Consider the following 26,263-nt stretch of genomic DNA (forward strand, 5'->3'; position numbering starts at 1 on the left):
AAATCTAACCTAGATAATAAAGTTGGTTAGCATTCTTTAATTGACTTCAAAATTAATTTTAATGCAAGCACTCTGTTGTCCCTAGAGTGGAGTCTAGGAGGGGGGGGGGGGGTGAATAGACTCATTTGTGGATTATTGTTTTTTTCTACAATATAAAAATTTTGGCAAGATACAAATAATTATATCACAATATATATAAAATAAACCATGCACAAAATGTAAATAAAATAGTATAATGAATATAAGCTTGACGAACGATATTGACGTGGTTCGGCCCTTTGCCTACATCCACACCTTAAGACACACTCAAGGATACCAAATCCACTTTATGTACTCCTTAAGGATGGAGAAACCTTTACACCACCAAGGAAACAAATTCCTTATTGCTCACAAAGAGCTTTCAAGCTAGGTTTCCCAAGAACCCCTTACAATTTGAAGAAGATATAGAAGGTGTTGTAGACATAGATGATACTCCTTGAATGAGCTAATTACAACACAAAGAAATCCTCACACTAATCTCTCAAGTATTGAATCACACACAAGTTTAGAGAGCAAGTGAGATGGTGGGCACTAGATTTACGAACTAAGATGCAATGTGCTTGAAATTAATGTTCACTAAATGTGAAGTACTAAGAGATATGTTTGGAACAAGTTGGGAGCCTTGTATTTATAAGCAAAATCATGTACTAGCCGTTTTATGATTATTAGACATAGAAAACTAGCTGTCGGGTCTTGAATCCTGATACAAACCATGGACGGTTTCTGCTATACCGTTGTTGATTTCCTAAAACCGTGGATGGTTTCTACCAAATTGTTGATGATTTCCTCAAACCGTGGACAATTTCTACCAAATTGTCGATGGTTTCCTCAAACCGTTTTAGGCTATTTTCCTAATTAGTTTCTGCCTGAAACCGTTAATGCACCCCTAGAAAATCGACGACAGTTTTTCCTATTTCTTCAAATATTTGATTTTTTTGTACTTTAGGTACATAAAAATGATCTTTGTTAGAAAGGAGAAACTCTATATTGTATATTGTGTTTTACACCGTACAAGCGGCCATCCTTTTATATCAAATTTCATCGCTATATATTTGTAGGTCTTCTAAAATTATTTATTTAATTAGGATAAAAAATTATAAAATTAATTAATTTTTTAAAAATGAAACATTTAAAAAAAAATTCTCAAGGGATACCAAAATACTACATTCAAATTCGTAGAAATTTTAAAATCTCTTTTAACTAAAATTCCCTCTTGAAGTCTTAAAATTTCCTGAAGAGGGTAATGTTTACTTCGTCGCCTCGATCAGGTCTGTGAAGCGGTCTTCGTTTTTCCTTCCACTCTCTTCCTCTTCTTCCAGATATTCGAACTAGGGTTTCCGTTTTTCCTTGAAAACTGGTGGGTTTTTTTTTTTTTTTTTTTGTCTTTTCGTTTATTTTCTTCTACACATTTCAGATTTTTTTATGTGGGTATTCTCTTAATTATCTTATTCGCAGGAGAGATTTTGCTACAGACGCTGGAGTTAAAAGATCCCTGAAAGCAAGAGGGGATAGTGTCAAGGTGAAAGTAACAAATTGATTTTTCATATAGTTTAAGTAAACCATTCAATGCTCTTCCCTGCATGGCTGCATCTGCTCTCTCTTCTCTGCAATTATTTTGGGCTATACTTGGATGATTGAATCTCGATTCTCATTTCTTTCCTACTGTGAAGAGTCAAGGTGCTCTTATTATGGTCAAGTTTTTTTTTGGGCTCTTTCGTTGATCTCCCACTGTTTCAGCAAAGCCATTTTCAGAGAAGTTTTTTTAAAATCATGTTTTCTTCAATTGCCACTTCTGAAAGTATTTCAGCTGCGGGCACTTGTCTACCTGGTTCTCATTTTGTTTATTTTATTTTTTAATTTAATTATTTATATTTTCTTATTAGGTGGTGAATGGACAATTGCAAACGCCAATAATTGAAGTTGTGTGGGAATTATATATTTAAATGAAACCCAGCTGGCAATTACCAATTCATGTAGATAGATTATGTAAATGTTTCAGGGCGTGCATTATTTAAATGCTCTTTAAGTTCTATTGACTTTCATTTTCGTTGAAGTTAGTAGCTGGTTGGTTTTCTGTATTTTTAAATTTGTAGGATATCTACATTGAGATACTTCTGCCTTGCAAAAATGAGCTACATATGTTGAAGCATGATTTTGACTTTTAGGCCTCGTGGAACATGAGAAAGGTCGTAGTTGAGATCTGCTTCTGCCTTGTGAAGAAGTGAGATGTATAAGCTGTTTTCTAAAATGAATTCTGCTAGCTCAGATACATATTATGTTATTTGGATTTTTTTGGAGCAGACATCAACTCATGATGGGAAATTTGTTTTTGCTTTCTTTTTTGGCAAATTGATGTCATGCTTGGATACACTTAATAATTGTTTTGTTGTAAGCAAGTTTTGCATAAAAAAAAAAAAAAATCTTATCTGTTTCTATTGTGAGATAATTTATTCAATTTTTTTAGTTACTATGGAGAAAAACTTTAGAGTCTAGAGGCTTTAGAATAAGTAGAAATAAGATGGAATATATGAAAAAAGTAACTTCAGCCATGAAAGGGCGGAATATTGGAAATAAGATTAAAATTGATAATAAAAAGTTAATAGCACTAGTAGACTTTGATACCTTGAATCTATTATACAAGTAGAGAGATCAACAAGGATGTAATACAAAGAGCTAAAGCAGGTTGGTGAAAAGGGAGGAGTGCTTCAAGCATGTTGTGTGATTGTAGAATACCCCTAAAATTAAAAGAAAAGTTTTATAGGACAGCCGTAAGACCAGCAATGCTAAATGGAGTTGGGAAACTAAGAAACTACATGTCCAAAAGGTAAAAGTTGCAGAAATGCGAATTCTTTGGTAGATGAGCGGGTATAACTTTAAAGGATAAGTTAAAAAAACTTTAAAGGTTAAATTAAGAAATGAACATATTTGCAATAAGGTAGGCATAGCACTAGTTGAAGACAAGATAAGAGAGGGGCTTAGATGGTTTCAGCATTTGAAACATAGGTCAAGTAGTGCTACAACGAGAAGGAGTTTGTTATTGTTAATGCTAGTAGAAGGGGTAGACTAGAGGCATACTAAAATAACTTGGAATGAGGTAGTGGAAAGGATTTAATAGTACTTAAGCTAGCCAAGGAAAATGCCCTTGATTGTGTGAATTAGCGAAAAGGGTTTATATAGCCGACCCCACTTAGTTAGACTTAAGGCTTTTTGTTGTTGAAATAATTGCACTAGACTTTGGAAACACATGTTAACAAGCTTATTTGACGGGTCAAACAGATGGAAATTGAAACAAAACTAATTAACATCCTTTCCACAAATGAGTAACATATTTTTTAATGCACCAAGTTGTGTGATGTGTAAATAACTTTAACTTATAAGTCTTATAATTTTATAGTTAAATTATTGAGTAGAGTATTTGGCTAATATGAGTTGATGAGCAAGTTTTGGTTATATTTTAGATAATAATATTGCCAGTGGCAGTTTATGTTTAGTTATTGACACCATATTACAATCGACATAAAATTTTTTAGTTTTAAATTTGGTCTTAAGTCGGCCTTTGACTATGTGTTCTTGACACTCATATGGAGAGTTGTGCTATCTCTATAATTGATAAGCTATGTAGTAAAGATGCATCATTGGATACCGTTTGGTTCAACCCCACCTTTGTGGATTGTTTGCTTGCTCTTGAATGTTTTGATTGGAGTTGCATGGACTAGGCTTTGTTTAGTTTAGTTTTTTTGTTTGCACATAAAAAAGGGACATCCTCGGGCTATAAGGCTCCCTGCTTCGCAAGGGTAAGGGGAGGGTCATCACAGTGAATGCAGCCTTACCCCTACTTTTAGACAGAGAGGCCATTTCCTTGGACTCGAACCCTTGACCAACCAGTCACAAAGGAACAACCTTACCGTTGATCCAAGGCCCGCCCTCTTTTTGTTTGCACATCTTGCCAAAAAATATCCATATAGGATTATTTACAAATTTTTGAGTTTGATACAATATTATTCATTTTATTCACCTTCTCTGAGCAGAAGTGGGGTTTGTTGGTTAACAGAATTGCTAACATGGAACTTCTTATGTTTAAATCCTCCTCCAAAATGCGAACAATGGGGATATCAAATTTAAATCTTGTTTTCCTTTGTATTTTCTATTGCTGAACAGTGTTTGAGGTGGATTTGTTGTTTTGCTAGCCAATTAGCCATAGGCATATACCACTATCAAGAGTACACTGCGTAGAGAGGCTTCTTTATTGTCCCCTAATAAAATTCACTCCAGATTTTTTTAGGTCAAAATCTAATGTTATTCCAATGAAAGCTTAGTTCTAAAATAGAGGAAGGCACCCCTTTCTTAACGGACTTATGTTTTAGTTAGATGATGACAATTATGACTATACTCCTCGATCCACATATAATGCTCGATAAAAAACCAAAGCCACCATAATGGGACACTATAATAATTTTAATTATATTTATGCATAGTTGTCATTTATTGGCTCTCTTCCATACTGTAAAATTTCAATTCTTATTTTTGAAATGAAAATGTTTTTAGTTTATAATTTTAGTTTTCTATTAACAACACAACCCCTATATATTTTACAATACATACAATTCCCTGCTTAGTGTGCTGTAGCATTTCAAAAAATGATTAGCTAAAAGTAATTTTTTGAAAATGATTTATGATAAAGAAACTGGAACTGTTGGACGACCATATTCAGTGATGACAAAAAGTGCTTCCTTGGATGTTCAGGCAAAAGTTTTTGGAGCAGCTCTAACCAAAGAGATCGACTAAAATTTTTGATATGGTTCTTCCTCTTTAAAATACTTATACATGTCCTGCACAAGACTAGAGTGGCCAAATTTACAATTGTTTGAAATTTTATGGCAAATATATGAACCTAATTCAATATGCTACATGAGCAAACAAATAAATGAATCATGAAGGAGCATAGGAATTATGTTTTGTATGTGTTAAGGCCTCTTTTGAAACCTAGAATAAGAACGAGTGGGATTGAAAATACCAGTCTAGTAAATTCCATAGCAGTTGGATCATGAACACTGGGATCAGAATCCTTAAAACATGTAAAGTATTTCTTTTTTTTTTGTCATAACCAAATTCAACATTGCCATTTTGGCGCCTATAAAACCATTCTGGTATTCATGTTTCCATTTCTACTTTTCCTGCTGGAATACCAGCTCAAGTATCCTAGATTGAGATTCTTATTATAGTGGGGGGTTGGAAAATCCATTCTCATTTCTGTTGTTCAAAACTTCTGTTTCATTCCTCATTTTTAATCCCATGGATTCATTCCTGTATCCCAAGCATAGCCAAAGTTTGTTTAGCTCTAGGGTTCTCACACAGGACCTTCATCTTGACACCCAACTTCAAGACAGCAGTTCAACTGGGCAACCACCGGGCTGTTCCATTTTGTTTACATTTCATACCTTATTGCAAAAGTAATATGTTAAAAAAAAAAAAAAAAACTATAAGCTTGTATAGATACAGAGTGCAAACAAAGTGGGGGAGACAAAGAATCGAGGGCTTGAGCTTTTGCTCATCTCTTTCCATCACCATTAAAAAACAAGGCAAGGCAAGCTCTTGCACTTCTCTTCAATAGCGGAGAAGGGGAAGCCTTGGCGCATTAGTTCAGTTGTCACCATTTAACCTGGAGGTCATGGATTCGAGGCGTGGAAACAGAAATGCAAGGTAAGGCTGCGTATTATAGACTCATTGTGGTCTGCCTCGTCCCTGGATCCTGCATATGCGTGAGCTTTGTGTATGGACTCCCCTACACTTCCTGCTGCTCTATTGTGTTTAAAGTTTCCTTTCTCCTCTGCAAAAAAAAATTGTGGGACTTGTCCTTTATGATTTGTTCTTACTTGTTTGTTGTAGGTTGCCAAATCCTTCTTATTGTACTTATTCTCCTTTTCTCCCATACAGTTCTCCATTTAACATAATACTGTTGTAGATACTTGAGTTTAATTATGCGCACTTCATTCGATAAATTCTGGTTATTTTTGGACAAGTATAAGTCATTCTAGGGTTCTGTTGCTTATAGGTGCCTCTGTAACTCATCCTAGGCACAGCTTTCGTTTCCACTGATGCGTATGAGCAAGGAATTTTACATTTTTTTGTATTTTGGTTTTGCGATTTTTGTTTTGTTTTGTTTTTTTATTGACTGGACTTTCGTTAGTCACTGTATTATTTTGAAAGTGAAATCTCATTTTGGTGCCCCCCCCCCCCCCCCCGTTTTTTTAGATTGTAGGTTATGATGCAATAGAATTTAAACGGGTTTCTCCCCCTTTTCGACAGGCTATAACTTGAGCGAGCTGTCTCTCTCTCTCTCCAAAGATTGCAAGAGTAGCCAGAAAAAAGTTAATATCATGGTCTCTCTCTCTCTCTCTGCCTGCTTCTGTGTCTGTGTGTGCATTGTGCAATTTCATTTCCAGATTACCTAGTAATAAAAAGTAATAATCAGAGTCATTTTGTTGCATATTTTAGAAAATTTATTTATTTTTAACAAAATAAAAAAACTTTACTTGGAAGGAACACTATTGATATGTGTGTGTAGGAAGGCATCTTAGAGGAAACATGGTTATTTAATTTTATTTTTATTTATGTGTGCAGTTATGCACCAATTGTTTATACGCATGCATCAATTGTGTTTCGTTGAAGATATAGTCAAGTCCCAAAAGACAAATCAGAATTCAGAGAAGATGTTAGAAATACAAAGCAACACACCAGGATCATATTATGCCTGTTGTTTCTATTGTGAATTGTGACTTAAAGGAGTTACTCCCCACTGCTGCCGCCCCTGCTTCCAAGACCACGCCTCCACTATGCATTGCCCCATAGGGCCACTATTGAGGCCATCCTCTATCACATTTTTATCAAACATATCCCCTGTTAACTGATGCCACATCACCATTGTATTACCTTTGATACCATTAAACCACAAACCTCCTCATCATGTTGACACTGCCATAACACAGCACCACAGCTGCCTTGACCTCCACTTCCATCACATCACCATTAACACAAATTCTTATTCCATAACTTGGCCATCCACTGCTGCTGTCACCCGTGCTCAATTAAACCAACCACACCATTGATTATTTGTTTGTATTTTCAGTGTTTCCTAATGAAAATTGTGTTGGTTATTGAACATGCATTGTTTTCATGAATTGTTAATGTTAAATCCATTACTTGTTTTCAAGAAGGAATATTGAAACTAAACAAGAAAAAAGAAAACAAAAGATTCAAACACAAGCAAGTCTCGTTATTCATTGTTGTTTTACATCTTATTACTTGCATTGAATTTCAGTCTGGTAGGAAAGAAACAGTTTTGGATCTGGCAAAGTTTGTCGATAAGGGTGTACAAGTCAAGCTCACAGGCGGAAGACAGGGTTAGTGCTAGTTTGTTCCCCTCAACCTCCTTTATTTTTTTCCTTTTCTTAATGCTGTTTTTAAGTTACAGTTTGTTTTTACATTGTTATTGCTTATTGGCTATTTAGTATTGTTGCCTATCTGAGAACTAAGAGTGAGTGAGGTTATTGACTCACTCTAAAAATGAGCAGCGCAAAGGCTATCCCAAGTAGGAATTCTATCATGTAATATTTAACCCAAATGCCAGATCGTCTCCTTAAGGAATGCAGTTTAATTCCAAACTCGTCTAAAAAGGTTACTAAACATGGTTCCTATTTAGTTTCTGGGATTTTTGAGATTTTTGTGATGAAATTGAAATGATGCAAAAACTAAACTCTAAACCTAACACGCATAAAATTAATGACAAGAAACGGAAAACAGGCACAATAAGATGGACGATACCGAAAGTAAATTCGGAAAATAATTCTACATTTAACCATTCAGATAAGAAATAAAACCTATGTTTGAGATTTTGGACAAACGTAAAAAAAAAAAAAAAAAAAAAAAAAAAACTTTATCACACAACTAAGACATTCAACTTTAAAATCATCAATCAAACATGAACTCAAAAACTAACATTAACCCAATCAATAACGTAAGCAAAAATTAAACTAAATCCAATCATAGATGCAAACAAAGCAAAGAAATAAATTAACTCTGACTTCAACATTAAAATAACTTAAACAAGACTTCAACAATAAATTAAACTTAAGTACTACCTTGAACAGAGATTAAAAATAAAACTTTACTACTCAAACTAATTATTCTATCATAAAATTCTCAATTAAAATAATAAACTTAAGCAAAATGATAAAATAACCATCGCACAATAAAAATTGCTCAAAACAATAACTTTAAATAAAGAAAACAACCAAACTTTAATAATGAAAATAACCCAACAATTATTGAAATTCCAACAAACTTTAAATAAAAAAAACTAAAATTAACAATGAACTTAAAATAAATATTTAAATGCTAAAGAGAGAGAGAGAGAGAGAGAGAGATGAATGCCGTGAGGAGAGAGAGCTCCCAAAGAGCTGCTGTGTCCGGCGCTTGTTCCAAGGCCAACAAAAAGAAGACACCCCCAAACCTAAAAGAAACCCTAATAAAACCTAAGAAAAAAAGAAATTAAAAAGCCTACTCCCACACCTTTTACCCTTGCCTTTTTCTTTTCATTAAATGCCCAACTCCCACTTTTGTAATTTGTCCTTGGAGCTCCTAGCACGACTTCTTCTCTTTAGCGCATGGACTCTGTGCATGCTTCCCTCGTGTTCACATCACATGTATGGGCTGCCCTCTTTTCAAAAGCCCAACTCCTTTTGATTCAAAGTCCAGCCGGCTCCTTCACGCGTGCACGCCCAGCACATGCATTGCCTTGTCCTCGAGGCCCATTCACTATTCTGAATTTAATTTTTAAATATTTTCCAATTTGCTTCCAATTAAAAACCCAGCCGACCTTCCAATTTCAAATTCCAATTCTCTGAACTCATTATGCACAACCTATGTAACATTTTTAATTCCAAATTTAATTTCCAAAAATTTTCTGCAATAATAAAACACGAATATTTGTAAATTTTCAAAAAATTTGGATAATTATCTTAAAATTTATCAAATGAGCTCAATGTTAAGATACGGGACATAATAAGGCATTTAAGTGAAATTGTAGTATTTAATTAATAATTTTAAACGCCTAATTATGCAATTTTGATGCGTAATCACACCCCTAACTAACGTTTTGCTAGTCTCTAGCAAATAACGTAAATGCAATCCAGGGTGATACCCACAAACACCAATTTTAGTGAATATTAGATGAATACACATGCAACGCAATAATATCATTTCACATACAGGAATATCACTAGGTTACACACAAGCTCATTCATAAACAATTCACGCAACTCCGAAGCAAGTCACTCATGTAAGTTTCATCATTATATAGCCATTAAGAACAGTATACTCACATAGATTTAACCAACAATAACAATTCAGAGTTAATGTAGTCAAATAAATTCGAGTATAAATAGGTGAAATCTCGAGGCATGTGTAATGTGTATGACTCGTTACATTCAGGATATCCATGGACACCTTCAGAACGGTCTTTTTGGCTCGGCCTCACTAGTATACCATAAAAAACACTTAAAAAGGATGGATTCACTTATCATATGTGTGGAAGAATGTCATGATCAAACATCTCACATAAACGCTAAATGTATGGAGTGGACTAGTCTGAAAAGGATCTAGCTTATTTGTGAGGTGTCGGATCCTTCACCCTAGCAACTTCTCGCCTACTCGCCATATTCAACCAAGACCATCCTAGATCAACTTATTCACAAACTAGACGTGAATATTTTTGAGGCATTAAGCGGTTAAGGAGTCTTCATATGTGGAGAACATGTATCATGTCCTTGACTTCTGTTGTAGTTGTATGGAGTAGGTATTAATCTTTCACCTCATTTTGGTGCATTTCTATTTCTCTTTTTCTTGCTTCTGTTTATTCTTCAATTTCTTTCTTTTCATGGTTAGTAAGGACAATCATTACACATCTTTTATCGTCTTCATACCATCCATGTGAAATAAGCTCGAATAGGAGTTCATGAAATGAGTTTATTTCTAGGGGTGACTCAGCCTTCATATCTTGAGTAGGCTACAAGATTTAGGTTTCTATCTCCCTACAAGATGTCACCTCTAGGCTAGCAAGTCAAAAATCGAGACTAGTGTACAAAGAATATCCCAAAAAAAAGGGAAAGTTGAATTTCATGAACTTTGAGCTGACGTCAAAAACTCAAAAGAACGATAAATGGCTCAACAGTACCTCATTAGGTGTCAAAGTTGCCACGGGTGCTCTCTCAGTGCTCGCAAGGAACCCTAAGTGCTACAAGTCACGTGAACGTTGTGTTTTTAGCCTCATGAGATACCATGTACATACAAGAGTTTATATAGTCAGATTAACACGAATGAACTATTAGTTAACCCACATAGAGTTACAATTCCTAGATTAGCCATATAAAGAGAAACTACACATAAATAACCCACTATACAGCTTAAGTATGTAACTCCTAGGTTATATGCAAGTATATATATATATATTCGTGCATAAGGATATCATCAAATGGGAGCACACAATGTCACATGCAAATTCTCACCCCTCCACCCCAACTAAAGTGGAACATTGTCCTCATTGTGAAAACATAAGGGAGACGGGAGAGATGATAAGGAGGGAAGTAGAGACATACCTGGGTGGAGAAGTAAGGGAAAAGAAAAACTGAAACTTAAGAAAAATGTACTTGAAAATAAACTAAAAATAAAATAAGATAAAACAAAATGAAAATAAAGGAAAGGAAAACATCATAGTATGTCTGAAGGAGGCTCTGGAGGAATTTCATCTAGTGGGTGCAGTTTTATAAATTGAACTGGCGAGTCTCCAAATTCGAGTCGTCACAATGAATTAATCTTATTACTTGCACGAAAATTAGCCTCAAATGAATTAATGCTCTTCAAAATACCAGACAATACATATGCAGATTAACTTTCTTCTTTTAACAAGAAAAGATCTTTATTATGTTTTCCAGGAAATTTACTTCTTTAAGAACTGGTCTTTGCGGAAAAGTTGTCGGAACAGTTACCTTTGGTTCCTCAGAAGTATCAACATTAAAATTTTTACCTGATACCTTGAAAGTTGAATTCTCATCATTTTGCTCAACTTCTTCATCTGGTGCACCAATTACCTTACCGTTGCAGAGATTTGCTTTGGCATTGCAAACCTTGACATTTACAACGGTAGGCAATGACGGTTCCATGGCTGTCTCTTGCACTTGAATATTTGGCTGGGATGACGGCTCCTTCAATTCAGGCTCGCTTCTTCCGACTTTTCTTTAGTTTCATTTGTCTCAGTTGCAACTTCAGGTGTCAGGGCAACTATTTGTCTGTCGATGGGTATCTCAGGTCGGGGAACTTCTTCTTTACTTCTCAAAGTACTAACGACCTTCTTTGTCTCAAGAGGATCCCTTGAGACATCATGTACTTGTTGATGTTGTTGCCGGTATACTTGAGGATTAGACTAAGGTTGTGCTGAAAATTCCCTTTGTTCTAATGTACTCAATTGCGTGCTCAACTCATTAATGGTGCCCTGCAATTCATATATGGTATGAGTATTAATCTGCATAAATTCCTGAAGTGTATTAGCCATTTGTGCCCTGCTATCCTCAAAAGACGTCGTGGTGGAACAAGAGCTTCATTAGATTGAAATCCTGGAAGTGCGTAACTCTGATAGATTTGCTGTGGCGGATATTGGTGCGGAGGAGCGTCTGGATAATATGTTGGCCGTAAAGGTAGTGCATAAGACTGAGGAGGCTGCTGAAACTGTGAAGAGTATGGACCAGATTGATCATTCTCCCATGAGAAATTCGGGTAATTCCTCCATTTCGGATTGTAGGTGTTCGAGAATGGCTGATTTGGAGTTTGTTAACCCAATTTGTTGATTTTATTTGATCAGAATTACTCTCATTTTCTAATTCTTCTACCCTCTTTTCCAGTGCAACAGCCTGGAGATCATTCTCCTCTTTGACCTCATATTTACCTCCGCCACTAATTGCGCTGAGAGGTTGTACTGCCATTGGTTCCCAATCATATTGTGTATTCCAGTGTTTGGCATTTTCAGCTAAGTAGTCAAGGAATGACAGTGCCTAATTCGGTTCCTTTCTAAAGAATTCTCCATTGCACATATTCTGGACAAACTGTTTGCATTCAAAAGTAAGACCTGTATAGAAATAATTGGCTAACCTCTAGGATTTGAACCCGTGATGTGGACAGATATTTATTAGATCTTTGAACCTCTCCCAGCAAGCCTGGAAGGTCTTGTCACCCTTCTGCATAAATTGACTAATCTACTCCTGTAGGTACTGGGTTCTCTAAAAATAAAAAAATTTGTGTAAGAACTCACGCTGCATATCAGTCCAACTATTAATAGAGTTAGGCCTCAATGAGTTAAACCAGATCTTTGCCTTTTCCTTAAAAAAAAAAGAAAATAAGCGGAGCTTGATATACTCATCAGTTCCAATAAAGGTGGTGCAGGTCAACTCAAAGTCTGTCAAATGCTGATACGGACTCTCAGAATCTACCCCGTGGAATTGGTGTATCACTGACAACACCCTAGACTTAATCGTGAAATTCGGTGCGTCGTGTGGTAGAGCAATGCAAGGTGTGGTGGTGCGTGCAGGTTGCAAAAAATCCATAAGCGTGCGTGGTGTAGGTGCAGTTATATATTTCAAAACACTCTTTTTTTGGGTTTTTTTTTTTTTTTTTTCTCATGAGGAAAATCAAAATAAAAAGGGAAAAACACTTGTCTGAAACTAAATCTGACATTCCCCGGCAACGGCACCAAAAACTTGACTCATTCTAGAAATGAGTAGCATAAAGGCTATCCCAAGTATAGGAGTTTTGTCATGTAATATTTAGCTCAAAGGCCAGATCGTTTCCTTAGGGAATGCAGTTTAATTCTAAACTCGTGTAAAAAGGTTACTGAGCATGGTTTAGATTCAGTTTTAGGGATTTTTGAGATTTTTGTGATGAAATTGAAATGACGCAAAAACTAAACTATAAACCTAACACGCATAAAATTAATGACAAGAAACGGAAAACAGGCACAATAAGATAGACGATACCAAAAGTAAATTCGGAAAATAATTCTACATTTAACCATTTAGACAAGAAATAAAACCTATGTTTGAGATTTCGGACAAACGTCAAAAAAAAAAAAAAAAACAAAAACTTTATCACGCAACTAAGACATTCAACTTTAAAATCATCAATCAAACATGAACTCAAAAACTAACATTAACCCAATCAATAACGTAAGCAAAAATTAAACTAAATCCAATCATAGATGCAAACAAAGCAAAGAAATAAATTAACTCTGACTTCAACATTAAAATAACTTAAACAAGACTTCAACAATAAATTAAACTTAAGTACTACCTTGAACAGAGATTAAAAATAAAACTTTACTACTCAAACTAATTATTCTATCATAAAATTCTCAATTAAAATAATAAACTTAAGCAAAATGATAAAATAACCATCGCACAATAAAAATTGCTCAAAACAATAACTTTAAATAAAGAAAACAACCAAACTTTAATAATGAAAATAACCCAACAATCATTGAAATTCCAACAAACTTAAAAAAAAAAAACTAAAATTAACAATGAACTTAAAATAAATATTTAAATGCTAAAGAGAGAGAGAGAGAGATGAATACCGTGAGGAGAGAGAGCTCCCAAAGAGCTGCTGTGTTCGGCGCTTGTTCCAAGGCCAACAAAAAGAAGACACCCCCAAACCTAAAAGAAAACCTAATAAAACCTAAGAAAAAAATAAATTAAAAAGCCTACTCCCCCACCTTTTACCCTTGCCTTTTTCTTTTCATTAAATGCCCAACTCCCACTTTTGTAATTTGTCCTTGGAGCTCCTGGCACAGCTTGGTTCTCTCCAGCACATGGACTCTGTGCATGCTTCCCTCGTGGTCACATCACATGTATGGGCTGCCCTCTTTTCAGAAGTCCAACTCCTTTTGATTCAAAGTTCAGCCGGCTCCTTCACGCGTGCACGCCCAGCGCATGCATGGCCTTGTCCTCCAGGCCCATTCACTATTCTGAATTTAATTTCCAAATATTTTCCAATTTGCTTCCAATTAAAAACCCAGACGGCCTTCCAATTTCAAATTCTCCGAACTCATTATGCACGGCCTCTCTAACATTTTTAATCCCGGATTTAATTTCCAAAATTTTCCTGCAATAATAAAACACGAATATTTGTAAATTTTCGGCAAATTAGGATAATTATTTTAAAATTTATCAAATGAGCTCAATGTTAAGATACGGGACATAATGAGGCATTTAAGTGAAATTGTAATATTTAATTAATAATTTTAAACCCCTAATTAAGCAACTTTGATGCGTAATCAGTTATTATGGTCATTATGATGGGCTTGACTTATATTTTATAGGGGAGTCCTATGGCTGTGATTTGATCTTTCAATTTACACGATACTGTTAACTTGGTATCATTAGCATGATCTTGAGACTTAAACCCTAAGTGCCGTAGCCACCACCAAACCAAGTCTTAAAGTACATAACTCTATGCATGTCTGCCACCATAGGAGAGTCATCCACACTGCTGTAGGCTGAAAACAACTCTAGGAGTTGCTGGAAAAACAGACTTGCCAGAGAGAGGTCTGATGTCACTGCCAGTTTCTGTTCGACATTATCCCATGTGTTTTTCGGAAAAACATCCATGAATTGTTCCTTAACATTCTTTCCTCATTCTGTTGTCATTAGGATTTGACAACTAGGAAGAAGATTGGTGGATGACATGTGGCTAGTGGGTACAATGTTGTAAAATTGAAATAATTTGAAGACTCAATGAAGAAAATACAACACTTAGGGTTAGAGATGGAGAAGAGAGAACATCTATGAATTGTTTCTTAACATTCTTTCCTCATTTTGTTGTCATTAGGATTTGACGACTACGAAGAAGATTGGTGGATGACATGAGGCTAGTTGGTACAACATTGTAAATTTGGAATAAATTGAAGACTCAATGAAGAAAATACAGCACTTAGGGTTAGAGGTGGAGAAGAGAGGAAGTGAAGAAAGAAAGCCTGGCAGTTTCCTGTTGCATATGTACATCTCCATGACAAAAATACCCCCTATAATCTCTTTTTAACAGCTAACAATGTGAATGCATGTGGCTCTATAATAAGCAATTCGAAGGAATAAGTATGTAATGATGAAGTAGGGTCATTACATGGATTCCTTTTGAATAGGGTGTACCTAAAAGAGCCACCATATTGAAAATAGGAGACACCTCTTCCATTATTCTTGGTATTGCCCATTCAATGATTTGCATGTTATTCCATACTTCTTACAGTTGTTATAGAGGCAATTTCCATGTTACAATTGTTATTACCTAAACCCTTGCCTTCTCAATCATCATTATATTACTACTATTGGGTTTTATTCTTTCAATAATTGCCATAACACAAGCTAATAAGATGAATGATTATTAATATATGCCAGAGTGAAAGATTGGCAGTGGCCAATATGGGGATCTATTTTTTTTTTACATATACACACACACAAATACATACTTACATACATATATATGTGATCAACAAAGAGAAAATTTATGGAAAAGAGGCATCAAGGGTATGCCACCCAATACAAAGGGAACAACAAGAGTGAAACAGTCTGAATAGGAGAAATAGTTCCTTCAAAGGCTCTTTTGTTCTTTTCTCCCCTTACGCTCAAAATATAGCAGGGGGATGAGGGAGAGAGATTTTCTTCCTTATTTGATCTGATCCCTTTCCAAGCCCACAGTTCACCTCCTCCCGTAGCTGCAGTGACCCATTTATGTTTTACAATGGAGATGGCTAAGTTCCACAATTTCTTGGTCCAAGAAACCACGCAGAAGGATGTGATCAACTGATTCCTCCTGCTCTACACATAAAAAGCATCTATTGACAAGAGAGAAGCCTTTTTTCTGAAGATTGTCCATGGTAAGGATTTTTCCAAGAGTAGCTTCCCATGTGAAAAAAACAACCTTAATAGGGGCTGCATTTTCCAAATAAGTTTCCAAGGGAAGTTTGTGCTACTCTCAGCCGGGGAGCTAAGGTGTTTGTAGAAAGCGCTGATCGTGAAGTTCCCATCCTTGCTTAGAAATCATATGGGCTCACAATGTATTATCTTAACGTTGTGTAGGAAATGTGTGTGGGGTAATATTGTGGAGTTAGTGGAATCTCTAATCAGCAGCCTTTATAAAATTGTACTGAGAATTAACATTTTTTTTTCCTTTCTTTCTTTTTGGAATTCCTGTGGGGGTTGCTAGAAATACTAAGAGAGAAATGAGGGATTTCCTATGGTCTGGGGTGGGGGATAAAAGGGACCATTTGGTTAGTTGGGAAGTATGTTTAGGTCTAAAAGGAAGGTGGTCTGGGTCTTGGTAGGTTAGTGCCTAAGAACATTGTTTTAAGGGGTAAATAGCTTTGGCATTTTCCTTTAGAGGAGTCTCACCTTTGGCACAAAGTTATTAAAAGGAAATTTGGTGTGCAAAGTAATGGGTGGAATGCTAATTTGGCATTGAGATGTTTTTTTAAGATTCCTTGGAAGTTTATTTTTCAGGTTTATCCTCTTTTTATTCGTTGTACTGAACTTATTGTGGGTAATGGGTGCCGTGTCCGGTTTTGGGAAGACATTTGGCTGGGAGATTTTGCAATTTGCACTTCTTTTCCTCAGCTGTGTAGGCTGTCCTCCTTGCATAATGATCCTAGTTCTTCATTCTTTATATCTAATGGGGATGAATGCTCTTGCGATTCTTATTTTCGGTGGTATCTTAATGATATGGAGGTGTTGGAGCTCACCTCAATAATATGTTTGTTGGAGGATAGTCACCCTTCTTTGATTGTGGACTATCGGTTATGGGTCCTTGATTCTTCAGGGGAGTATTCTTGCAAATCTTTTGTTGAGTACTTGACCTATACAAGCATGTCTTTCTTGCTTCATTGCACTATTTGGAATGCCCCAAAGTCCCCTCTGAGATTAAGGGTTTTATTTGTTTTGTTGTTCTTAATAGAGTTAACACTAACAATCTGTTGCAGAGTAGGTGGTTTTTTAAGGATTTATCTTCCATGTTTGTTCTTTATGCTTCGATAGTTTAGAATCTCCCTCTCATTTGTTCCTTCACTGTTCCTTTTCATGGAGGTTGTGGAATAATTTATTTGGACTATTTGGAGAGAAGTGAGTTTGTCTGGAGTTTGTTGAGGACCATTGGCTATCTCTTTTCAGGTTGTTAGAGGAGTAGAGAAGTATAACATTGTAGAGGTGTGGGCTTTTTGTTGTGTTATGGGGGGTTTGGTTGGAGTGGAACATGTATATTCTGAGGAAAGAAGATGTCTGAAAACCAAGATGTAGTCACAAGAGGGGGGGTGAATTGGGTTTTAAAATTTCTTTTAATTCTCTTCAAGAATCCTTAACCTCTTTTAAGTCTTTTTAATGAATTCTTGTTTTCTTGTTGTTTTATCAAATACACAACAAATATTTAAAACAAAATTCAATCCACAACCACAGGTCCACAACACAAGTACTTAAATAATTAAGTAACCAATCAACCTTTCAATCAACTACACTATCCAAACCAATCAATCATAAAACATTCAATCAAGATATACGTTGCAACTTAATGAAAATTCTCAGCCTTTTCAACTTGTGTGCAGCCCTGTTTATATAAATTTGAATCAAGCCTTGTATATATGAAATTTGTCTCTCAATGCAACCCACAACTCAATTTTCAAACAACTCAGAATTTAAATAAACTCTTTAGTTAATTTGTCTTTGGGTGTTAACCAAATAACCTACTTCCTTTTGAGGTTTCCGCAAAGCTTTAATCAACGAATGTACTCCCTTTCGGTTTCTGCAATCCCAAATCAAAATTAAACTTTAAGTTTATTTAACTTCCAAATTACGTAGTTTGTATAATTAAGAAAATTAAATCATCCACGCAGTTTATATATAAGTTGAATGTAAAGAGAGTAAGAGAGAGTGAGACCGAGTTTTTACGAGGTTCGGCTTATCCCCAGCCTACTTCCTCGTCTTTGGCAAACCACCAAAGGATTCACTAAAACCAGTTCCTTTGTCAGGTGGAACAACACTGTTTACACACTCCTTCAGTAGGCTAGAGCCCGCCTCTCCAAGTGATATCCCCTCACTGGGTCACTCCTTCAATTAGGCTACAGCCCGCCTCTCTAAGCGATATCCCCTCACTTAGCCAACGATCTGAATACCTTGGACTCGTCACAATCTATAAGAGATACAACAAATAGATGTGTACAAAGAGTGCTCTCACAAAGAGCTGATTAGTACAAGTTAAATCTATATACTTCAATCAAATTCACAATATGGAAATATGAAGCTCAAGAAGATATCACCATGAGCCTTCTTTCTAGGTTGAAAGAATTAAGAGTAGGTTCAGAATTTTCTTGATAAATTCACAGCAAATCTTAGTAGTGAAACTTGGAAATTTGATTGCACAAGAGAACCTTGAGAGAATTGGGAGATTTGAGAGCAAGAAAGCTTGTTTGCTGTATTTTCTTGGTGTATTTAATCATTAACCTTGGAGGGTTATTTATAGATGAGTAATCAAGTCTATTTCGTGTTCCCCAAGTGTCTTGAAGTGTCCCTCAAGTTTTCTCAAAGTTTAGAGCCCAAGAAATATGAATTTGAATTTCAAAACTTTTTAAAAAAATGACCGTTAACAGTGTTCAGACGTTTGAACTTTCGGGTTCAGTTGTCTGAGGTGGTTTTGCCTCTTTAGAAAACTTTCAGCAGAATCTTCAGAAGTCTGAACTTAATCTTCAGTCTTCTGAAGAAATTTTTCAGACGTCTGAAGTTATGCTTCAGTTGTCTGCAGTGGTTCTGTCTGTTGTTCAATCCTCTGAAGTTCTGCCGTGAACAGTGTTCAGTTTGCTGACAGTTTCGACCCCGCTTTAGTATTTTGGTCATAACTTTCCCTATAGAACTCCAAATTAGGTGTTCTTGGTGTCAAAAGAAAGGTAAGAGAAAATTTTAATAACTTTCATGTTGAACACTTTTTAAAATAAGGAGTGTTTGATAGATAAAAATGCATCCCAATGCGGATGTAGAAAAAATGATTGCATTTAGAAAAACCTCTTTTTGGTGCTTTTCATTCAAAAAATAATTTTAACCTTTTTGAAATATCTTTTTACCTTATAAAAATATTTTCCAAGTATTTTAAAAGGTATCTAGGTCCAAGAAATTAACCTAAGAGCTTCTTGTATCCATATTGAAATCGAATGAAGTACTTACATAAAGACTTCTTAGATTTTTGACATTGTTAAACACTTAAGTCTTCATGCTTTGTCTTGGCTCTTTCTTCGAGCTTTAATATCAAGTTCATCCTCTCATAGTCGTCAAGCTTTAATAGATCATCCATGCCTTTAAGTATTCTTTAAGCTTCATATGATCATGTTCCTTTGGAATATAAGCTTCAATTGATCCTTGTGAGTACTTGACCTTGCTTTCACATATGTGAGATCTGAAATATCATCACTTAACCAAATATGTTAAGTTCCACTTGTTTGTTATCATCAAAATAAGATTTTAAGTCTTATAAGGTCAACAATGTCTTTGTCTATGCTTTGGGATAGAATTCATATCGGGTGTCATTTTATTTTTTCCGCTCCAAGTTTTTGGAATAGGAGGCTTTTTTGAGCTGAATGAAGCTACAAAAAGCTTGGGAAACCTGTTTGTTGGATTTTCAAAACTGAGGCAATCTTTCTCATATATTTACTAATAGTCATGTTTGTAACTAATTCAAATAAGTCTTCCATTTTAAATATTAGATAAGAATGAGTTGCCCAATTTTATATATCTTGTTTAGCATTAGATTTTAGACATGTAAATTAATCCCTGCTCCCCTCCCCCCCCCCCCCCCCCAACCCAAAAAAAAAAGGGAAATTTTTTTCCCTTTCATTTTTGTTCCAACATTACTACATTATTAAATGATCTTCTTTGTTACAGTAACAGGCACTCTAAAGGGGTATGATCAGTTATTGAACCTTGTCTTGGATGAAGCTGTAGAGTTTCTAAGAGGTATTTACTTGAAGCATGTGAATGTTAATGTGTGTCTCTAAATTTTATGTACCAGATGGCTTTCCTTTCTTTTTGATCTTATCTAGTGTTGCATACTTCTGAGGAAGAAATGGTGTCTTATCAAATGTCACTAATTATTGTTTTTCTTTTTCCTAGAAATGGTGTATTTGCCTTTATCATGGACTGTTTTTATTTATATACATATTTTTAGCTGTTGAATATTATTTCTCCCCCTTTGAAAGGTGTTTCTTGGTTTTAGATTATCCCGAAAAAACCCCAAGAGGTCCTTCTGCCTCTGTTCTCTCATCTCTGAACACATAGAGGCACTCGAAGCTTTTTGGAGTTGATGTTTGAGATGAACATGAGGCAAGATAAAAGAAGATTTTAGTTGGGATTTTCACTGAGTACTCAGTTTAGTGTTTACCCAGCTTACACAAAAACTATAAATGTTTTAGGAAACTGAATGATTTTAGGTTGCTCATTGGAGTGAAGAGATTTTTGAGGATGTGTGAAATAGGAAAGTTGGCATCCTACAAGAGAGAGCTGATATTGACAGGTTTAAGGAGAGTGGATCCTTAGAGGATGAAATAAGAGTTGGGAGGGTTAATCTGCAGAATCAGTTAGAACTTGGAAGAGGAAGAGAACATACATTTGAGGCAGAAATATCAAGTGAAGTGGGCTATGGATGGAGATTGCAATACTCCATTTTTCCAGAGTTGCCACTGGTAGGAATGGGAAGAGTTATAGTAAGGAGGCATGGTTATATTCAGGGGTTTGATTCCACATCAGTGGTTAATTGTGAAGGAGTTGATGGGTTTCTATTGGAATCTATATATAGATGATAGATGACTTTCCTTTTAGGCCTAAGGTGTAAGGATTGGACTGTTGGCCCATTATTAAGAAGAAAGCTCACTGGCTTGAAACCCTAAACCTTAACGCAAGAGGCCCTTTGAAGAGGAAGACGCGAGGTTTAGTGTTTTTGAGATGCATAAGGACAGAACACTAGGTCCAGTGAGAAGACTTGTGATATGATGAAAATTCAGCTTCTTTAGATAGGGTATTGAAGAGGATTTTCTGTGAGAACGATTTTTTGGTGAGAGGTGGAGGAAATGAATTGGACCTTCTCTCTCTCTCTCTTTGGTGAAAAAGAATATTTATTAGAAGAAAAAAGAGAATGTACAACAATGAAGACATGGAATCCTCATGTGAAAGGGAAAACATAATAATAAAATATGGTCAGCTCCATAAAGCCTTCCAATTGTGCCTCATATTTTTAAAACAAGTACCCTTAAAACAGCCTACACTAGAAGCAAAGAGAGGCCAAATGATGTATCATGTCCCTGAGAAAATATAATGGGAAATTCTTTTTGACAAGTATATGCATTTTGTTCCAATCAAATCCTTACACTCCTTGACAAACTATCAGCATCCTTGTCCTTAATCCTGTAAATGAAATACTCAATAGCTCTTCCACCATCTTCTAACACACCCAAAACCTCACCAAATAAGCCAAATAATCTCCATTCTCTCTTATTTGTTAATGATGAGCCTGAGTGATTTACTACATCTAGATGACTTGGCAAGGTGACCTATTGTGTCTTTTCTTATTCACGGTGGCAGTTGATGTGCTTAGCTAGATGGTGACATGTGCTCAGGAGGGGCAGATTATTTGGGGCCTTTGTGTGGGGCGAGAGACAGTAGAGATTCAACATGAGCAGTATGTTGATGATACAGATTTTTTCTAGAAAGAAAATATCTGGAGGCTGATGTTACTATGTTCTAGAAAATGCTTTCATTGTTGAGAAGTTTTGGAATCGTTTTAAGGATTAAGAGTAATATGTTTAATAGTGCAGCTGCTAGCACTAATTTGGATCAGTTGTGATTCGTGGTTTTTAATTGGATAGCTGGTTGGGATAGCTGGATCAAGTCTTCCTTTATTGGGGTAATCCTAGGTCTATCTCTTTTTGGGATTTTGTTATTGAGATTGTGAACATTTCAAGGGGTGGAAGCAAGATGATCTCTCCTTATGGGTTCGCATTGTCCTTATTTCTTCTTACCTCTTCAATATTTTTTCTTTACTTTGACCTTTAGGAAGATCTGCGATTGACAGAATTGAACAGTTGATGAGGTAAGTTTTTGTGCTGCGCATGGGTGAAGGGATCGTGGTTAGTTGGGAGATTTCGAGCAGCCTAAAGAGGACAGGGTTGGGTTTTAGTAATTTGATGTGTTAAAACATTTCCTTTGGTATTTAAAATGGTTGTGTAGATTTTTCTGTCGGGGTGGGTAGTTCTTTTGTGGCATGAGGTTATTAGGAATAAGGACCGAGGAATAGTGAAGCTGTTTGTGCCACACATTCAAGCTCCTCAAAACTCTTAGGCCAAAAAAAAAAGTTGCTCAAAGTTCATTTCTCTGATTTGCCATTTGTTTATCCACTGACTGCCTATAAAATCCAGGATATTGTTTGTTTGTTTTGGGGAAGATATTTGCATTGGAAATGCAAGTTCTTCACAATTTTTCCTTGGCATTGTACTTTCTTATTCTCATCATGCTCATATTTCTTCTCACCCTACTTGAAATCAGGCATTGTATATAACATTATTCTTGTTAAATTATATTTGGCTATTTTAGCAATGGTCAGACAGCTATCCTTTTACTCTCCCTGATATTTTATCAAATTCACTTGTATTTAAAACATGGTGAGCAGTTTCTACACCCTATTGCAAAAGTAATATCCCTGGGATTTTTGTCTCCTCATTTACCTGTTATGTCTTTGTGGGATGCTGTTCCCAAATCAACTGGCACATGAGAAGCTTCATCCTAAGTAACACCTCCATACTCAAATTTGATTTTATAACTACCCCCATCTTTTTTTCCCATGACTATTTTTGTCTCATTTCAGCCACATAACAGACTTGATGGAATACCAGACAATGTTATAATGACATCAATAGACAAGTCCTTGATATTACAGATTTACAATGAGAAAGAGGAATAAACAATATTATTAGGAACTACTCTACCCTCGAATATCTATTCATTAATTTGATGATTTCAGACAATTATACAATTTTTGTGCGTACAAGAAAATACAAGATATGTCAAATAGCAGATATTTGTCAGAAGGGCGTAATTTGAGAATTGTTTCTGATTCTGGACAGACCCAAAGCTGACTAGATCCAAAGCTGTTCTAAATGCAGCTTGGCCCTCAGCATATGGTGGTTTTCTGTCCCAAAACCATGTCATGGCTTGTATAATTACATCTTAATGTTTGAGACCTGGATTGCTTCAGAATTGCTGCCATGGTTCCAGTATTAAAGCCACTTTGTCTGAAAACACATTTCTTTTCCATGCTTACTTTTGCATGATAAATTTTTAGCTTCTGATGGTTTGTGTTGAAAGAATTGATTTGTAGTTTTTTTATTTGTGCTGCAGACCCAGATGATCCACTGAAGACCACTGACCAAACCAGGCGTCTTGGCCTAATAGTATGTTAATCTTATCACTGTCTTTGTATATGCACATGTGCCAGAAAGGAGCATAAAGGTCGTGGAAGGCACATGTTTTAAGGTGGTAAAGCTGCGATGTACATGTTCTCCATGTACTTGGTTTTGTCGCACAGTTTATTTGTTGTTCATTTTAAATTCACGTAGTAGTGAAATTTGAAACTAAAATGGCCAGAATTGGGTGTTTTAGACATCTGATTTGGAATTCTTCTTCTTCTTCTTCTCCCCCCCCCCCCCCCCCCCCCCCTTTTTTATTTTTTTCAAAGTTTTAGGTAGGTTAAAAAACATTGCATAAATCTCATGCTTTTTGAAAACTAGAACAGCACATTTGGGTTCAGCTTGTCTAAGGAAGAAAAGCTTTGAAGCTGCCCCCGATGACCGACTGACAATTATGATTATGAAATAGCTTTTTGGATCATAGCTTTTTTCTACTTTTGTATCAATATTCAATAACCACTCCTTGAGAACTTAAATGTTTGTGTTATTGACGGCAGGTTTGTAGGGGAACTGCAGTGATGCTTGTGTCACCGACTGATGGTACCGATGAGATTGCCAACCCATTTGTCCAGCCAGATGGGGCCTAAGGTTACCTTCCTACTGTTTTCTACTCCTTTCTAATATAGGAAGCTGCCTTCCAAATGATGAAGATTGTCCATTGTGTGGTTTAGTCTGCATAGTGCTCGTCTTTTGTCATCCATGAAGTCAATTGGCATGAATAGTGTTAAATGCACTCTTGGTCACTGATTCTTTTTTGTCTATCTTGCTTGCCACTTCTCTTTTTCCTAACGTGGCCATTGTACTACTTGTAGTTACTTGCACTTAGTGCAATTGCTGGAATGAGATTGCAATGATTTGAAGTAAAGTTACTGAAATTGCAATTATTTAGAATGTATAGTGATCACAGTAGACAAAACAAAATTGCAGCAACTGGACAGAAAATCTTGACAAAAAAAAAAAAAAATCAGTTACCAAAAAGTTAATTGGATCCTTCTGTTTTTTATGAAAGAGAGAATGATTTAATACATCTTCAATTTGGTTGTAGCTGGGGATCTGATGCATCCGTATTGTGGTGGGTGAGTTGTAGGGTCTTCCTGTCTGCCATGAAATAGACTTGTTTTCACTACTCAAGAAAAGGGTTTCATATATATATATATATTGTCGTCAATGTAAAATCTCAATTGGGTAATGGTTTGTCTCTATCATGAATTTGCAGTGAATGTGTGTGGTTTTGACATTCTTTGCTACGTGACATGCTTTTCCCAAAAAGAAAGCATGATTTTCACTCAATTGAACGTCATGTCAAAAAACTTTTTGACTAATTTTCATTTGTATTGCTCTTTTATTTAAAGCAAAAGATACTAACCTTCTCCTTAAAAAGATAATCACCTCTCCCGAGATCTCAAAAATGCAAAGACATTTCCTAAAGATTCAAGAATTTTAGGGATTTTTTTTATTGAAATTTGTTATAAAGGCATAAATTTCTCCTTATATTTTACAAAAGATAAGTTTTTTCAAGAGTGAGATTATTTAGTCACTATGTTAAAAAAAGTAATAATTGTAAATGTACTAGAACAATTGGGAAATATTCAAATACCTAAAAGAGCCCGCGATATTTGAGTAATTATGTTGGAGTCTTTTTAGCAAACCTTAGGAGAATTTTGTAATATTTTTGAAACTTTAAGGGAAGATCTATGATATTTTCAAAACTTGAGGAGAAGTCTCTGTCATTTTGTCAAACAAAGGTGAATGCTTTTTTTTCCCTTTTATTTATTTTAAAATTTTTCATTAGTTTTTATCTTTTTTTTTAAAATTTTTTTTTTTTTTTATCTATTTCTATAATTCGTCTTTCTATATTCTAATTATCTTAAGTTACAAAAATATTGTCAAGTAATAGCAAAATTTATTTTTTTTCTTAAAATTAAATTTGAATTTACATATAAAGTATTTTAGGGTGTTAAAAAATGGTCATCAGGGAAAGAATTATAGTCAAGGACTAATTTTTAGATATTTTAAAAGCTTGTGTTATTTAATTTAGTAAAGGATAGAATCATTACACATTCTTATGATGAAATTTAGAAAAATCTTTTACAGAATGACCGTTCTATTATTAAAAATAGACATTTTGGAAGCAAATGTGTCTCAAATCTTCAAGAACTAAAAATAAAAATGAAATTGCTATTTTTGAAATAGTTAATTATTAAAGGCTGCAACTAAGAAATTAACAAAAAACATATTTGTTGTGCTTATAGATTCATTGTGATCTGTCCTTTTCTTATATTCCGTATATATGGGAGTTTTGTATATCAGGTTTTTTTTTTTTTTTAATTTTTATTTTTTGTGTGTGTTTAGATTTAATCACACAATCATTTATTGTATAAAAAGAAGCAAATAATAATTCGACATGAGAATTTTATGGAAATCTTAAAAATATGAAAATTAGGAATGAGCATTGAAGTTTTTCCGGAGATAATTCAGGCTTTAAGTATGAGACATTTGTGTTCGAAGATAACTCAATAGTCTTCAGTTTGTAAATCAAAGAAGATAGGGAATTAAAATTGAAAGGGTACGAAAATCTCTTGTCATAGTTGTAGAGATGTCTTTTAAGGAATACAATTCTTTATTTTTTGATTTTCTTAAAATTAG

At 35.2% G+C, this 26,263-nt stretch overlaps 1 protein-coding gene and 1 non-coding gene across 2 annotated transcripts; both read left to right on the plus strand.

The window, feature by feature from the left end:
* The first annotated feature begins 1,189 nt into the window (after window positions 1-1,189).
* LOC131154408 (sm-like protein LSM7) lies at window positions 1,190-24,482 on the plus strand. Its single transcript, XM_058107160.1, has 7 exons — window positions 1,190-1,396; window positions 1,495-1,558; window positions 6,346-6,419; window positions 7,358-7,439; window positions 20,046-20,117; window positions 23,550-23,602; window positions 24,115-24,482. The coding sequence occupies exons 3-7, from the start codon at window positions 6,417-6,419 to the stop codon at window positions 24,202-24,204; spliced, it is 300 nt and encodes a 99-aa protein (XP_057963143.1). The 5' UTR covers window positions 1,190-1,396; window positions 1,495-1,558; window positions 6,346-6,416; the 3' UTR covers window positions 24,205-24,482.
* On the plus strand, window positions 12,250-12,355 carry LOC131154694 (small nucleolar RNA R71). Its single transcript, XR_009136610.1, has one exon. It is a non-coding gene; the product is annotated as a small nucleolar RNA R71 (small nucleolar RNA).
* Window positions 24,483-26,263: the final 1,781 nt, after the last annotated feature.

This window comes from Malania oleifera, chromosome 4 (genome assembly GCF_029873635.1).
Source record: "Malania oleifera isolate guangnan ecotype guangnan chromosome 4, ASM2987363v1, whole genome shotgun sequence".
NCBI lineage: Eukaryota > Viridiplantae > Streptophyta > Magnoliopsida > Santalales > Ximeniaceae > Malania > Malania oleifera.